We start from the raw sequence: 17,563 nt of genomic DNA, 5'->3' as shown, positions 1-17,563 counted from the left end.
ACTGAAGCAACCAGTTACATAAGCAGATATTGTTAGAGCTAAAGACAGGGATAGACCCCAATCCTGGAGACTTCAACTCCTCACTTTCAGCACTGGACAGATCATCTAGACAGAAAATCAACAAAGAAAACATCAGATTTAATCTGCACTATAGACCAAATGGGACCTCATAAATATTTACAGAACATTTCATCCAACAGCCACAGAATATACATTCTGCTTAGCATGAGGATCATTCTCAAGGACAGACCATATGTTACGCCACAAAGCAAGTCTTGAAAAATCCAAAAAAAGTAAAATTATATCATGTATCTATCTTCTCTGACCACAATGAAACAAAACTAGAAATCAATAACAAGTGGATTTTTTTTTTTTTTGAGACGAAGTTTCGCTCTTGTACCCCAGGCTAGAGTACAAATGGCGTGATCTTGGCTCACTGCAACCTCTGACTCCTGGGTTCAAGTGATTCTCCTGCCTCAGCCTCCCAAGTAGCTGGGACTACAGGTGCCTGCAACCACTCCTGGCTAATTTTTGTATTTTTAGTAGAGATGGGGTTTCACCATGTTGGCCAGGCTGGTCTCGAACTTCTGACCTCAAGTGATCCACCCGCCTCGACCTCCCAAAGTGCTGGGATGACAGGCATGAGCCATCATGCCTGGCCAAAAAGTGGAATTTTTGAAACGATACAAATACCTGGAAATTAAAGAATATGTTCCTGAATGACCAGTGGATTGATGAAGAAATTAAGAAGAAAATTAAAATATTTCCTGAAACAAATGATAATGAAAACAGAACATACAAAAGCCTATGGGATACAGTGAAAGCAGTAAAGCTTATAGCTCTGAGCATCTACATCAAAAAGGTAGAAAAAGTTTCAATAAACAACTTAATGTTACATCTTAAAGAACTAGAAAAGCCAGAGCAAATCAAACCCAAAATTAGTAGAAGAAAATAAATAATAAAGATCAGATACATGCAACCTACCAAGATTGAACCATGAAGAAATCCAAAACCTAAACAGACAAATAACAAGTAATGAGATCTAAGCTGTAATAAAAAGTCTTCCAGCAAATAAAAGCCCAGGACTGAATGACTTCACTGCTAAATTTTACCAAACTTTTTTTTTGAGACAGAATTTTGCTCTGTCGCCCAGGCTGGAGTGCAGTGATGCAATCTCGGCTCACTGCCACCTCCACCTCCCGGGTTCAAGAGATTCTCCTGCCTCAGCCTCCCGAGTAGCTGGGATTACAGACATGTACCACCATGCCTGGCTAATTTTGTATTTTTAGTACAGATGGGGTTTCTCCATGTTGGCCAGGCCAGGCTGGTCTGGAACTCCAGACCTCAAGTGATCCGCCTGCCTTGGCCTCTCAAAGTGCTGGGATTACAATCGTGAGCCACCGCATCTGGCCCTTACCAAACATTTAAAGATAAGCAAATAACAATCCTACTCAAACTATTTCAAAGAATAGAGGAGGAGAGAATGTTTCCAAACTCATTCTACAAAGGCCAGTATTACCTTGATACCAAAACCAGATGAAGACACATTTTAAAAGACAAACAAACAAAAAAGCTATAGGCCAATATTCATGATGAACACACATGCAAAAAACCCTCAACAAGATGCTAGCAAACCAAATTCTACAATACATTAAAAAGTTCATTCATCATGACAAATACCATGTGCTGAAATATCATTGTTTTAGCAAAAAACTAATTTAAATATGTTAAAATGCCAAAATAAAATACAAAATTTACAAAAAGGCATAATCTACAAAAAGGCATTGAGTCCCACCAAGAACATACAAAAATTAAAAATAAATTAATGGGCAAGATATAAGAAGAAAATGCACATTAATAAAAAGCCTCAGAGTCAGATACATTTAATATCATTTATAATACAAATTTTAATCTACCCAGAAGATACAGGAGTCAAAATCTTACACACCAAAAAACACTGCATTAAAACTACGTAAAGCAAGGTATTCATGAAATACCCACAGCTAGCGTCATACTCAATGAACAACCCAAAAAGAAAATTGAGAAAATTCCCTTTACAAGAGCATCAAAAAGAATAAAATACCCAGGAAGAAATTTGTATATAGAAAACTAAAAACAAACACACAAATGAACAAAAACACTGCTGAAACACATTTTAAAAGATCTAAATAAATGAAAATATATCCTTATTCATGGATTGGAAGACTTAATATTAGTTTTGGTTTTTTTTTGAGACAAGGTCTGACTCTGTCAGCCAGGCTGGAGCACTGGGACAACAGGCGTGCACCACCACACCTGGCTGATTTTTTATTTTTCGTAGAGACAGGCTTCGCCATGTTGCTCAGGGGGGTCTCAAACTCCTGTGCTCAAGTGATCTGCCCACCTTGGCTTCCCAAAATGCTGAGATTACAGGCGTGAGCCACCGTGCCTGGCTGGAAGATTTAATATTGTTAAGATGGCAATACTACAGAAAGTAATCCACAGATTCAAAGAAATTGTTATCAAAATTCTAAAGGTCTTTTTTGCAGAAATGGAAAAGCCAATCCTCAAATTCACACAGAATTGCAAAGAACCCTGAATACGTAAAACATACTGAAGAACAACAACAAACTTGGAGGGCTCAAACTTCCTGATTTCAAAACTTGCTACAAAGCTACAGTGAACAAAATAAAACAGTGTGGTACATGCTGGCATAAGGACAAACACACAGACCAACGGAATAGGGTTGAGAATCCAGAATATCATAGATGCATGATATCTATAGTCAATTGATTTTCTTTTTTTTTTGGAGATAGGGTCTCACTGTGTTTGCCCATGCTGGAATGCAGTGGTGCAATCTTGGCTCACTGCAACCGCTGCATCCCAGGCTCAAGTGATCCTCCGGCCTCAGTCCCCCGAGTAGCTGGGACTACAGGCGCCTGCCATCATGCCCGGCTAATTTTTGTATTTTTAGTAGAGACATGGTTTTGCCATGTTGCCCAGGCTGGACTCAAACTCCTGAGCTTAAGCGATCTGCCCAACGCAGCCTCCCAAAGTGCTGGGATTACAGGTGTGAGCTACTGCACCTGGCTGCCAATCGATTTTCAACAAAGATGCCAAGACCATTTACACAGGAAAGAATAGTCTCTTCAACAAATGTTGCTGGGACAACTGGATATCACATGCTCAACATCATTAGTCATTAGGGACAATGAAAATCAAAACAAACAGCAATGGGACAACCACCACATACCCACTAGAGTAACTAACTGAAAAAAGGAAAATACCAAGTGTTGGCAGGGATATGGAGAAACTGGAATCCTGTACATTGCTCATTGCTGACAGGAATGTAAAATGGTGCAGCCATTGCGGAAAACAGTTTGGAAATTCCTCCAAAGTTACACATAGAATTATGAGAAGACTCAGAAATTCCACTCCTAAATACACACCCCTAAAGAATTAAAAACAGGTGCTCCAACAAATACTTGTACACAAATGTTGAAGCAGTGCTATTTATAATAGCCAAAAGGTGGAATCAATCCACAGTAATATTCTGTTATATGTATATCATCAACAGATGAATGGCTAAGCAAAATGTGGTAAATACATATAACAGTATATTACTCAGCCACAAATGAATGAACTACTGACACATGCTATGATATGGATGAACCTGTAAAACATTATGCTAAGTGAAAGAAGCCTGACACAAAAGGTCACTTATTCTATGATGCCATTTATACGAAATATCCAGAACAGGTAAATTCGAGACAGAAAGGAAATTGGTGGTTGCCAGGAGATAGTGGAGGGGGAAGTAGGGAGGGGCAGCTTAATGGATCCTATTTTGTAGTTTCAAAATGAAATGTTTTGGAACCACATAGAGGAGGTATTTGTGAACATTTTGAATGTAGTAAATGCTGTTGAACTGTATATTTTTAAATGGTTAACTTTTTGTTACAAGAATTTCACCTTAATTAAAAAATACAGACAGCAAAAGCTGTTAGATACAAGGGAGGCTGCCAGGTGTGGTGGCTCACGCCTGTAATTCCAGCACTTTGGGAGGCTGAGACAGGCAGATCACGAGGTCAAGAGATCAAGACATCCTGGCCAACATGGTGAAACCCCATCTCTACTAAAAATACAAAAATTAGCTGGGCATGGTGGCGTGTGCCTGTAGTCCCAGCTACTTGGGAGACTGAGGCAGGAGAATCACTTGAACCTGGGAGGTAGAGGTTGCAATGAGCCAAGATCATGCCACTGCACTCTAGCCTGGGTGACAGAGTGAGGATCCGTCTCAAAAAAAAAAAAAAAAAAAAAAAAAAAAAAAAAAAAAAGAAATACATGGGAGGCTATGAGAAAAAACCCACAACGATAGTGAAAACTTTTAAAACACATTTTAAAATTTGACAGAACAAAGAGACAAAGAATAAATGCAATCTTAGAAAACTGATGGATTACATTAGAAAACTGATGAACTTTTCACCCAAAAAAATGTTTCTTACAAAAACTGACAATTTTCAAATGCCCATGTAACAGTGAAATGCAAAAATCATTTATAAACTAAGCCAGAAAAAAAATCATTAAAAGTAGAAATCTTTTAATAGTTCCTGATCACAATAAATAAGAAATTATTAATTACAAAAAAAATTGTTTCCTACCTCTGTCCATTAAAATGACCTACAAACACTGACCAACCCAACAGTAGTGAGTACCCATAGAATTCAGGTTATAGACCCTGAATATCATATGCTACAAAAGGAACTGGAGTTCCTAGGCAAATGGGTGATTCCAGGTCTGGGACAAAAAAAAATCCTGGAAAATCTATGCATATCAAAAAGCAAGGATGCTAGCCAAAACTACTAGGTAGTGTCTAAACTTAAAGAATTCCTATTAAACTTCAAGTGAGCATCATTAAGAATAATGCAAAGGGCTAACATATATTAAATACATTAAAATTCATGAGTTCATAAATATATTTTAAAGATTCACTAATCATCTTTGGAGGATGCCTGGGAAATAACTCACTGTTCCAAAAACTGACAAAGAATTAAGTATTTAACCTGATTTTCTTTTATAAGCTGTACCTCAAAGTAACTACTATATAATTGATGAGGAAATGTTTATCTCTAGAGTAGTATTCCAATTAACAAATGAAGGAGGAAGGATAAAAATAGATGATCACCACTGCAAATTCCTAAAGAAACAAAGGACCTAGACAATGATCATTAATGGCTACTAACACCACAAAAAGATACAGCCAGACTTTATGTTTTTTCGTTTGTTTGTTTGTTGTTGTTTTTGAGACAGGGTCTTGCTCTGTTGCCCAGACTGAAGTACAGTGGCACAATTTCAGCTCACTGCAGCCTCCATCTCCTGGGCTCAAGCAGTCCTCCACCTGAGCCTCCTAAGTAGCTAGGACTACAGGTGCGTGCCACCATACCTGGCTAATTTTTGTATTTTTTGTAGAGATGGGTTTTCATCATGTTGTTCAGGCTGGTCTCAAACTCCTGGGCTCAAGATATCCACCCACCTCAGCCTCCCAAAGTGTTAGTTTTACAGGTGTGAGCCACTGCACCCAGCCCAGATTTTATGTTTATGTGTCTGCTGGTACCTAAATACTACTTACAAGTATTCTTGACAAAGTCCTACCCGAAGCAGATCACATCTCTAGATCTAACGTCTAGTTTAAAGTACTACCGTGGACAGAGCAACATGCTAAATGATACCAGCAGATGAAATCAGTAAAATTCTGAACAGGAGCCACTCACAGGACAAAAAAAACATGGTTTCTTTAACCAAAAACAACAGCAAAAAGAGATTACAAAGAACACAAAAGGGAGGAGGAAGATACAGATTAAAATAAACTTAAGGGACGTATTAACGAAATGCAATGTCCAAACTTTGGATCCGAATTCAAGCAAAATGAATGCAGTAATAACAAATTATGAGACTACTAGAGGAACTTAAGCACTAATTAGATATTTTATAATATTAAATAACTGTCACCTATTTTCTACCTTTGATAATGGCATTGTAGTTATGTTTGTCTTTTTAAAAAGAGTCCCTATCTTTAAGATAATGAAATATTTACAAATTAGGATGTATTTACAAAAGGTCAACGTGGTGCCTGATATGTGCTTCAAAATAATTCGTGTCAGAGGATTGGGAAGGGAAGGTGGAGGTATAAAATGAAACACGACTGGCTACCAAATGAAGATTTTTGAAGCTTAATGATGAGTACACAAGAGGTCACTATAGTACAGGTTAGGCATCCTTAATTGGAAAATCCAAAATTCCAAAATGCTCCAAATTCTGAAACTTTTTGAGCACTGACATGACATTCAAGGATTTCAGATTTGGGATACTCAACTGGTAGGTATACATAATGCAAATATTCTCACAAACCACCCAAAATCCAAAATCTGAAGCACTTCTGGTTCCAAGCAAACAATTAAAAAACAAAAAAAGACTTTTAAAAATGGTTAATTTAAAAAAACTGATTTTTGCCTTTCAATCTGAAGAATCAGAGATAAACTTACTAGATGAAAGCTTATCAATTCAGTTAAAATTTCAATCCTCCATAACATTTTGTTCACTTTCATTAAGCCTCTATAGCCTGAACTTTTGGAAACTTTCCCTGTAATCAATTGCAGCCTTATTGTTGCACTAGTCCAGGTACTGGCAAACGTCAGGGCTGCAGCCTGTTTCTGTACAGACGTCAAGCTAAGAATGGTTTTTATACTTTAAAGGGTTATAAAAAGTAAAAATTAAAAAGACTATGCAACAGAGATCATATATGGAGGACATTCCATTAATGAATAACGATCAAGACTCTGCCAGAAGCCCACCATCCCAAACTAAATTTATACTTGAGAGACCTGAAAGTTCTTAAAGACCAGAAAAGAGTAATATAAGCATTGTGATTTTTTTAAAAAGCCACAATGCATTTTTATATGTATGGTGAAACTCACATAAGTTGTGTGAATTATTTTAGTGTATGTGAGCTTTTATTCACATTTAAGTTCCAAACTAACGAAACACTGAAAAAGAATAAACTAACAATAAATCATGCTATAAATTTTCCTTAACTTTTACTGATATCTAAAAAATAGATTCAGTTAAAAACCACTGTTGACAGTACATGGATGATCTCTGCCTCTGAAGCAAGGAGCTTAAAGCTCAGTCAAACACAGATCACAAACTTATAAGAATTTTAGAATTGGAAGGATTTATAGAGGTAACCTATTCTTATCTCCTTGGTTTACAGATAAAGAAGAGAGATGAAGAGACTTTCAAACAGCTAATAAGCTGTATAAAAAGGCCTAGGAAAACAATTTAAGGAAGTCTGTGACTTTCCTATTACATATAAAGTGGTTACTTTCTTAGTTATTCTCAGATCTATTTTAAGCCTGGTCCCTGAGAAATATGATTGCACAATACTCCTCAGCTAAGAACCAACAGGAGATTGTATTTTCTGTTTCCTTAGTCACAAAAACTGACCCTGACCTCTCTCCACTGAATTACAGCTAATCATCAAGCCCCAAGGGACCTGAAACTATGTTCCCATCTCTAACTAAGGTTAAAATGAACTCCTCCCTCCAATTTTTTCCTGAGAGATCTGGCAACTTCCATGCATATTTGTTTTGATTAGGTAGTATGGATGCTGCTGCTAACAGGAATAGAAAATAGAAAAATATGTGAGTAGGTAAAGCCAGGAATCTTTCTGAAAACAAACTGAATTTTATTACTATTTAAAAACTGTTCACTTTTTCACTGTTAGTTATACTCAATCTTCTGCCTCTTAGATTCACAAAGACTGTCAATATCTCCAGTTCAAACATTCCCAAGTATCTAACTTTTAATGTGTAATGGGATTCTATTTCTGCAATTGAGTTTCTGTTACTACCAACAATGCATGAGGAATTCCTAGGTTTTAATAGTGATAATCCTCTTTGCCTGGATTAGTCTCACTTTGAGTAAAACCTTTATGAATTAGGCAAGTTTTTTAATGAAGTTTTTGGTTAATTTATCTGTAAAACTGAAAAATATCCACATTACCTACCCCACAGGAGTACCTATGAGGGTGAAGAAATTACAATGTGATACAAATGTGGGCATTATCCTAAAAGAGAAAGAATGCTGGCCTGGTGTGGTGTCTCACACCCGTAATGCCAGCACTTTGGAAGGTCGAGGTGGGCAGATTGCTTGAGCTCAGGAGTTTGAGACCAGCCTGGGCAAAATGGTGAAACCCCATCTCTACAAAAAATGCAAAAATTAGCTGGGCATGGTGGCATGCACCTGTAGTCCCAGCTACTCAGGAGGATGAGGTGGGAGAATTGCTTGACCTCAGGAGTTCAAGGCTGCAGTGAGCTGTGATCATGCCGCTGCACTCTAGCCTGGGCAACAGAGCAAGTTCCTATCTCAAAAAAACGTAAACAATAAAAAAGAATGCAACCATTTCTGGTTTCACCAAAGTCATTTTCTTTATGAGGGTAATATGATCACAAACATATTAACTTAGACTTAAAAATGGTCAAGATGGTAAATTTTATGTTACATATTTTTAACAATTAAAAATAAAAATTATAAAATATTCCTTCCATTGATAGATGAGTGGATGAACAAAATGTGGTATACACATACCATGGAATATTACTGAGCCCTAAAAAGGAAGGGAAATCTGACACACACAACATGGATAAACCTTGAAGACATTGTGCTAAGTGAAAAAAGCCAGACACAAAAGGACAAACACTGTATGATTCCACTTATATGATGATGGTTGCATACATTGTGAACTGCATTTAATCCCACTGAACTGTATATATAAAAATGGTTAAAATGTTATAATAAATTTCATGTTATGCATTATTTTATCACAACAAGAAAAAATATTACCTTGAAGGTCTCCGATCATCTCAGAATCATGACCTCTGTCTCTTCGTTCAGCTTCTAACATAGCTTGCAGCTGGTAATAATCTTTGTCTGTTTGTGACTTAGAATTCTCTAAAATTCGATTTCTCTCTTGCAACTCTCTGTTCAGGGACTCTAACTGACTAATTGACTTGCTCATCTCTGTGTGACTCTTCCTCAATCTTACAGCTGTGTCCGATTCTGTCCTAAGTAAGTCATTGGCTTCTTCTAGCTATTTAAAAAGAAAGCAAAAAAATAGGTTTCTGACCAAAGTACGATATAATTTAATTATCTACAATTTTTTTAGAAAAGGAACCTCATTTGAAACACTTACCTGCTTTTGTAACTGGGACAGCTTCTCATTAGCAAGCTGTGAATTCTGACTGACTTTCTTTAAGTCTTCCAACTGATCCTTTAATGTAGAAACTAGAAAATGAAAGAATAATATATAGAAATTACAACATTTTCATAGGGGAAACATATAAATCCTTTTTTAAAAAAAGACATTTAGTCTTAGGCCATAATAGTCAGCTACATTAGGTCCACTCCCAAAGCCAAATTCCAATTTGGAAGTACTTGCATTTTAAATTCATTAAAAAGTAGAACATTATTTTATAATACAGAGTGCAAAAACAGATTTCTTCTCACTGTTGTAAATCTCAAACTCCTTTATTCCCTTTATAAGATCACTCTGTTAGTGTAATTATAAAGCTAGTTTTAATATTATTTATTTTTCAATAGTTCAATTGCTTGATAATTCAGTATCTTAATAAAAATACAAAATTTAAAAGGTACCAAATGGTAGATAATATAGAATAAGTCTTCCTTTCTCCATTTAGTCATTTTTGCCCCTTCTGAGTCTCCCTTAACTGGCTCTCCTCCCTAATATATATTTAATTTAAGCATATATAGACAAGTACTCTTGTTTTAAACACAAGCAATATGTACTTTGTTTTTGTCACTTAAAGATCTATCTTAGAGATTGTTTTATAACTGTATTTAAGGAGATTATTTATTATTTTTTATAAGCCACATAGTATTCTACCATATAGATGTACTAAAATTTATTACAGCATTGAATACCTTTATGTTTCATATATGTATTACATTATGTTTCATATATGTATTACATTATGTTTCATATACAGCATTGACTGCATTTTTTTGGTCATTTTAAACAATGCTACAATGAATAGCCTTGTGCATATATCAGTTTGCAGTATAAGTATGTACGTGAAATAACTTATGGAAGTGAAATCACTCCATCAACGGATGTAGAAAGGTATTTTAAATATATTTGTAACACAGGCATTAAAACACAAGAAATTCTGGTTTAGAAGTTCTTAGATGCAGCTGCTTGTTAGAAGTACCTAGGGGGCTTGTAAAAAATAATGATACTCAGGCCACATATCTAGACCAATTAAATTAGAATCGCTGGGATTTAGGCATCAGTACTCTTTAAAGCGTCCCAGGAGATTCCAGTATGCACACCATGATGACAATCACTACTCTAGTTAAATGCTACTTACTATTTACTTTAATATGTAATTTAATTAATATTTAATTTAATCTAATTAATATTTAATTTAATATGTTATAAATTTAACTTGAGATCTGGGTTATTTAGCTTATAAAGTGTCTTAGGATTGTAGCTTCATGTATGTATCATGGACACTAAACTAAAGACAACCTCATGACACTGTTAGAAATTCTATCATTTTTCAAAAGCAGTGACAATTTACCTTCATTTTCTACATTTCTTCTCTTCTCATTTTCCTGTTCAGCTTTTCTTTGGTACTCATTAATTCTATGCTGTAGCAACATTTTCTCCTTCTCCATCTGAGACACTGTAGATTCTAGATTTCTTCTTTGATTTCCCTGGAATTATAATGATAAAAGTTACCACTGTGATTAATACTCTCGTCATTCATTCAAGGGAGTATTTTGTTCTTAAAAACAAAAAAACAAGAAAAAAAAAAAAGACAAGCACTTAAGATGAATGTTCCGTTTCAAAAGCAAATAGTATCTCCTAATATAACTTTCTAAGTAGCTTGCCTTTTAAGAAGACAGTGAGAATCTGCTTATTTGAACTTGACAGGTAAAATTTTCAGAGACTTCTGGCTCCAAGAATTTAAAATACAACCCTGTGAATCTTTTCAGACTGAAAGTCACTCTCTAAGTTTAAGACAATCACACTGTATTACCAATATTTTGGTTTGTTAACAATCTCAAATTTAAGATATGAAACATGAAAGGATCATCTGATAATTAAGTGATGAGAAGCTCAAACATTACCAGATGGTACAGAATGTGCAGTGAGTTCACCATTTCCTCGATGTCTCCCTTAATTCTATCTCTGTCAACAACAACTTGCTTATCTTTCTAAGATGTTCTAGGTATCTACCCACCAATGTGTATTAAAAAGCAATCAAGGACTTTTTTTTTTTTTTTTTTTTTTTTTGAGACGGAGTCTGGCTCTGTCACCCAGGCTGCAGTGCAGTGGCACTATCTTGGCTCACTGCAAGCTCCACCTCCCAGGTTCACGCCATTCTCCTGCCTCAGCCTCCCGAGTAGCTGGGACTACAGATGCCTACCACCACACCTGGCTAATTTTTTGCACTTTTTAGTAGATACGGGGTTTCACCATGTTAGCCAGGATGGTCTCAATCTCCTGACCTCGTGATCCACCTGCCTTGGCCTCCCAAAGTGCTGGGATCACAGGCGTGAGCCACTGCGCCTGGCAGGAAATTCTTATTTTAGAAAAAGAAACTACTGGAGACAGGAGGATTAAAATACCAAATTTTTTTTCTTTTCTTTTTTTTTTGAGACAGATTCTCACTCTGTTGCCCAGGCTGGAGTGCAGCGGCGCAATCTCGGCTCACTGCAACCTCTGCCTCCAGGGTTCAAGCGATTCTCATGCCTCAGCCTCCTAAGTAGCTGGGACTACAGGGACGCACCACTGCGTCCAGCTAATTTTTCTATTTTTGGTAGAGACGGGTTTTGCCATGTTGGCCAGGCTGGTCTTGAACTCTTGACCTCAGGTGATCCGCCTGCCTCAGCCTCCCAAAGTACTGGGATTATAGGCATGAGCCACCATGCCCAGCCTAAAATACCCAAATTTTCACAACTTAAAAATGTACCTTTCTGAGTTACCACTATCAGTAAATCTTGTTTTTGATACTTCACTTTTTAAGACTCCACATTAGGAAACCTGTTTTATAGTGTTTCTGGGCTTTCTCATCTTTAAGCAAAAATTGGACATAAATCATTCAAGGTCTTTCTGATTCTACGAGTTTATCACTCTAACTTTTGGTTAATTTTTAGATAGTTATACATTCGAAGAAAGTTGCAAAGATAGTACAGAGAGGTCCCAAGTGCCCTTCCACTCAGCTTCCCCCAGTAGTTACATTATATATAACAACAGTACGATAACAAAATCAGAAAATTCTCACTGGTATAAGGAGTGTATGATTCTCTCATTTTATCACATATGTAGGTTCATGTGAGCACCACCACAATGAATATACAGAACTGGTCATCACAACAATTTCTTTCCAGTCACTAGTTACAGCCACACCCATCCCCGTTCTCCCACCACCTGTACTCCTGGCAACTAATGGTTCTCCATTTCTATAATTTTGTCTTTTTGAGAATGTTATATAAATGGAACCATGCAATATATGACTTTTTGAGACAGGCTTTTTTTTTTTTTTTTTTTTTGTATATTTAGTAGAGATGGGGTTTCACCATGTTGGCCAGGATGGTCTCGATTTCCTGACCTCATGATCCGCCCGCCTCAGCCTCCCAAAGTGCTGGGATTACAGGCATGAGCCACCGCGCCTGGCCAAGACAGGTTTGTTTTTTTTTTAACTCAACATAAAGCCCTTAAAATCCATCCCTGTATTCTATGTATCTATAGTTTATTCCTTCTTGTGGCTGAGTATTCCATGGTACAAATGTATCAAAGTTTGTTCAACCATTCACCTACTGTAGGACATTTTGATTGAAAATACAAATAGAGCTGTTATAAACATTAGTGTACAGGTTTTTGTGAGAATATACATTTTCATTTTTCTGGAATAAATGCCCAAGAATACAATTGCTAGGTCACATAGTAGGCACATGTTTAGTTTTTCAGGAATACAGCCAACTGGTTTACCAGAATGTCTGTACCATTTTGTATCCCCATCTCCAATGTCCAAGCGATCTAGTTTTTCCATATCCTTGCCAGTTTGCTATTGACATAATTTAAAAACTTACTTTTTTTCATGGTTATGGAGTAATATTTCATGGTAGTTTTAATTTGCACTTCCCAAATGACAAATTATGTGAACCTCTTTTCATATGCTTATTTTCATCCATATATCTAAAAAGTTTAAAAAGTATGGATTCTTTCCTTAACACTTATATAGGGCTACTGAAATTACCTATTTCACACTGTATGAGTTGTGATAGTTTGTTTTTTGAGAAGTTAGTCCCTTTCATCTAAATGTCTTAATTGTGTTTAGAACTGTTAATAGTATTTCCTTATGATTCTGTTGATACCTATATGGTCTATAGTATATGCCCTATTTCATTCCTCATACTGGTAATTTGTGTCCTCTCTTTTTCCTTTATCAGTCTTGCTAGAGGTTTGTTAATTTTGTTGATCTTTTCACACAGCTTTTTGTTTCACTGACTTTCTCTATTGTTTTTCTGCTTTTAACTGCATTGTTCTCTGCTCTTATCGTTACTTGTCCTTCCTTTTGATTGTTTTGGGTTTATTTCACTCTTCTTAGTTTCCAGAAGTAGGAGTTTAAATTACTGATTTTAGACTTTTCCTCTTTTCTAAGGTAAGCATTTAGTGCTATAAATTAACCTTCATCACTATGTTAACAGCATCTCACAAATTTTGATGATGTATTTTCACTTCATTGCTCAAATATTTTTTAAAGATGAAGAGCCATAACAGTTTTATGAGACATAATTAACACTCCAATGTATTTTTTTCACTGAGACTTCTTCTTTGACCTCTGGATTATTTAGAAGTTTGTTGTTTGCTTTCCATGTGTTTGCAGATTTTTCTGTTATTTATTCTCATCTGTACATTTTGGTCAGGAAACTGTATGATTTCAGTGCTTTAAAATGTGTTTGTTTTATAGCTTGGGATGTGGTCTACCTTGGTGTGTGTTCCTTAAGCACTTGAAAAGAAGGCATATTGTGCTGTTAAGCAGAGGGTTCTGTAAATGTTGAACAAATTCTGACGGCTGACAGTGTGGTTGAGTTCTCCTATGTTTGGTGATTCTTACAGGTGCTGAAGTCTCCAACAATAATTATGGATTGATCTATTTCTCCTTTCAGTCTTATCAACTTTTACTTCACATATTTTGTAGCTCTGTTGTTTGGTGTACAGTTAGGATTTTTATTTATTTTTGGTGGATTAACTCTTATCATTATGTAATATTCCTCTATGCTTATGGTAATTTTCTTTGCTCTGAAGTCTACTTTAATTGGTATTAACATTGCCAATATGCTGCTTTCTTTTCAATATTTGTATGTTTTCTCTTCACATCTTCTGGTGTTCAACTTGCCTATGTTGTTACATTTGAAGAGTTTCTGACAGATATATAAATAGGGGATTTAAAAAAAATCTACGCCTACCACCTCTTTTGATTGGTATTCCATTTAATTTCCATTTAATGTCATTACTGGTAGTATGTTAGGGTTAAGTCTGCCATTTTTGTTTTTTTGTTTGATCTCTATTATTCCTACATTTTCTTTCCTGTCTTTCTGTGGGTTACCTGAACATTATTTTAGCATTCTTTTTGATTTACCTATGGTGTTTTTGAATGTATCTCCTTGTAAGGCCTTTTCAGTGGCTGCCCTAGATATTATATTGTATATGCATAGCTTAATATATAGTACACTCCACCGGTATTGGCATCTTACCAGTTTGAGTAAAGTATAAACATCTTCCCTTTTTAAAATTTTTATCTTATTTATTTTTGAGAAAGGGTCTCACTCTGTCACCCAGGCTGGAATACAGTGGTATGCTTATGGCTCACTGCAGCCTCAACTTCCTGGACTCAAGTGATCCTCCCACCTCTGCCTCCCTAGTAGCTGGGACTACAGGCGTGCACTACCACACCGGCTAATTATTGTATTTTTTGTTGAGATAGGGTTTCGCCTTGTTGCTCAGGCTAGTCTTGAACTCCTGGGCTCAGGCAATCCGCCAGCCTTGGCCTCCCAAAGTGCTGGGATTACAGACATGAGCCACCACACTCGACCTAAAAACTTTACCTTTCTTTATGACCCATTACTCTCTGTTTATGATGTCTAAAATATTTTTTCTCATACACAGAGAATCATATTAGACAATATAATTTCTGCTTCAACTGCCTATTATAAAAAAATCAAGAGGAGAAAAAAATGTATTTACCCATCTTTTACTCTTTCTTTATTCCTGGTAATTCAAAATTCCTCCTTTTTCTTTTGGAGACAGAGTCTTGCTGTGTCACCCAGGCTGGAGTGCAGTGGTGCGCTTGGCTCACTCCAACCTCCACCTCCCAGGTTCAAGCAATTCTCTAGCCTCAGCCTCCTGAGTAGCTAGGATTACAAGTATGCGCTACCACACTTCGCTAATTTTTTTTGTATTTTTAGTAAAGATAGGGTTTTGCCATGTTGGCCAGGCTGGTCTTAAACTTCTGGCGTCAAGTGATCTGCTCGCCTCAGCCTCCCAAAGTGTTGGGATTACAGGTGTGAGCCACCCTACCTGGCCAAGATTCCTTCTTTTATCATTTCCTTTCTGTTTAGAGAATTTTCTTTTGCAATTCCTTTAGGGAAGGTGTGCTGGTGACACATTATCTTAGTTTTTCCTCATCTGAGAATGTTGTCATTTTCTTTTTCATTTGAGAAGGATGTTTTAATTGAACACAGAATTCTGGGTTGATAGGTTTTTTTTGTTTGTTTTTTTTTAGCACCTGAAAAAGTCATGCCACTTCCTCCTGGCCTCCATGGTTTCTGATAAGAAATCAGCTGTCACTTACACTGTTCTTTCCTTTCTAGGTAAGGTGTGTCCTGTATTTAAGATTTTTTTGTCATTAATTTTCAGAAATCTGACTATTGTGTTTTGGTGTGGATATCTTTGGGTTTACACTTTTTGTGGTTTGCTAAGCTTCTTGGTGGTTCATGTCTTTTGTCAGTTCAGGTCTTTTGTCAAATTTGTTGAATTTTCTGTCATCATTTCTTCCCACCCCCTTTCTCCTCTCCTTTAGTAATTCGAGTGACACAAATGTTAGAACTTTATTGTTATAGTTCTACAGGTCCCAGAGGCTCTGTCACTTTTTTTCTGATCATTTTCTCTGTTATTCAGACTGGATAATTTCTATTTTTCTTTGTTGAAGGTCTCTGATTCATTCCTCTGCATTGTTCACTCTGCTGCTGACACCATCTATTGAGACTTTTATTTCAGTTATTGTAATTTTTGGTTGGCTCTATTTTATATTGTCTATGTCTTTCTGAGACTATTTTTTTGCTTGTTTGTATGTTTATAGTTGCTCACTGAAACATATTTATGATGATTCCTTTAAATACTTGTCAGATAATTCTAACATCTGTGTCATCTCAGTGTTGGTATTAGTTTATTATTGTTTCTCATTCCAGTTGAAATTTTCCTAGTTCTGATTATGATGAGTAGTTTGCTATTCAAACCTGGACATTATCTTACAACATTCTGGATCTTATTTAAAATCTCTTTTAGAGGCCGGGCGCGGTGGCTCACACTTGTAATCCCAGCACTTTGGGAGGCCGAGACGGGCGGATCACGAGGTCAGGAGATCGAGACCACGGTGAAACCCCGTCTCTACTAAAAATACAAAAAATTAGCCGGGCATTGTGGCGGGCGCCTGTAGTCCCAGCTACTCGGAGAGGCTGAGGCAGTAGAATGGCGTGAACCCGGGAGGCGGAGCTTGCAGTGAGCCGAGATTGCACCACTGCACTCCAGCCTGGGCGACAGAGCAAGACTCCGTCTCAAAAAAAAAAAAAAAAAAATCTCTTTTAGAAGGTTTCCTCTGACATTGTTCTGGTGAAACTAAGGGGGTGCTGCCTCTTTCCTGCCAGGTGGAGTTTGCAGAAGTCCAGGTTTTCCACTCAGCCTCTACTGACAACTTAGGTAGGGAGGGGAGCAGATCCTCATCATTGCTGGGTGGAAGCAGGAGTTCTGGCACTCTACCAGGCCTCCATTGAGTGCACCATGGCTGCTCCTTATGTGGCCCCCACAGATGACACTGCATTGTGGAGGGGAGCTTGTTATTTTCAGTGGGAAGTTCTGGCTCCCTACCAGGCCTCTTTGATACCAACCCAGAAGGCAGTGGGAGGGGCACCCCCTTACTGCCAGCTGGAAGTGTAAGTGTAGATTCCCCACATGGTCACTGCTACGCTGTCTGGGGAGAGAAAGAAGGTTTGTTACTGCCCATAGGAGATGAAAATTCCTTTACTGGACCTTCTCTGACACTATTCTAATTGGAAGTTGGGGTGTGCTACAGCATAGTGGAGATGGAAATCTAGACTTCCCACTCAGCCTTTGATGTTAAGAATGGGGCTACCGTTGGCTGGGTATGGTGGCTCACGCCTGTAATCCCAGCACTTTAGGAGGCCGAGGTGGGCGAATCACGAGGTCAGGAGATTGATACCA

General features: G+C 37.1%; 1 protein-coding gene across 4 annotated transcripts in view; it reads right to left on the bottom strand.

Moving 5' to 3' along the window:
• ROCK1 (Rho associated coiled-coil containing protein kinase 1) overlaps positions 1-17,563 on the bottom strand; it is a 170,714-nt gene that overhangs the window by 47,300 nt on the left and 105,851 nt on the right. For all 4 annotated transcript variants that reach the window (XR_008650013.2, XM_063640634.1, XM_055236539.2 and 1 more), the window contains exons 14-16: positions 10,635-10,770; positions 9,227-9,318; positions 8,878-9,124 (exon numbers count right to left, since the gene is read on the bottom strand). Coding sequence is in view for 3 of the 4 variants with exons in the window: in XM_063640634.1 (XP_063496704.1) it covers positions 8,878-9,124; positions 9,227-9,318; positions 10,635-10,770 (475 nt within the window). In the remaining variant the exon portion in view is untranslated. The remainder of the gene's footprint in view (positions 1-8,877; positions 9,125-9,226; positions 9,319-10,634; positions 10,771-17,563) is intronic.

This window comes from Symphalangus syndactylus, chromosome 1 (assembly GCF_028878055.3).
Source record: "Symphalangus syndactylus isolate Jambi chromosome 1, NHGRI_mSymSyn1-v2.1_pri, whole genome shotgun sequence".
Lineage (NCBI taxonomy): Eukaryota > Metazoa > Chordata > Mammalia > Primates > Hylobatidae > Symphalangus > Symphalangus syndactylus.
The sequence above is the reverse complement of the archived record's forward strand: the minus strand, read 5'-3'. Positions and strand labels throughout refer to the sequence as shown.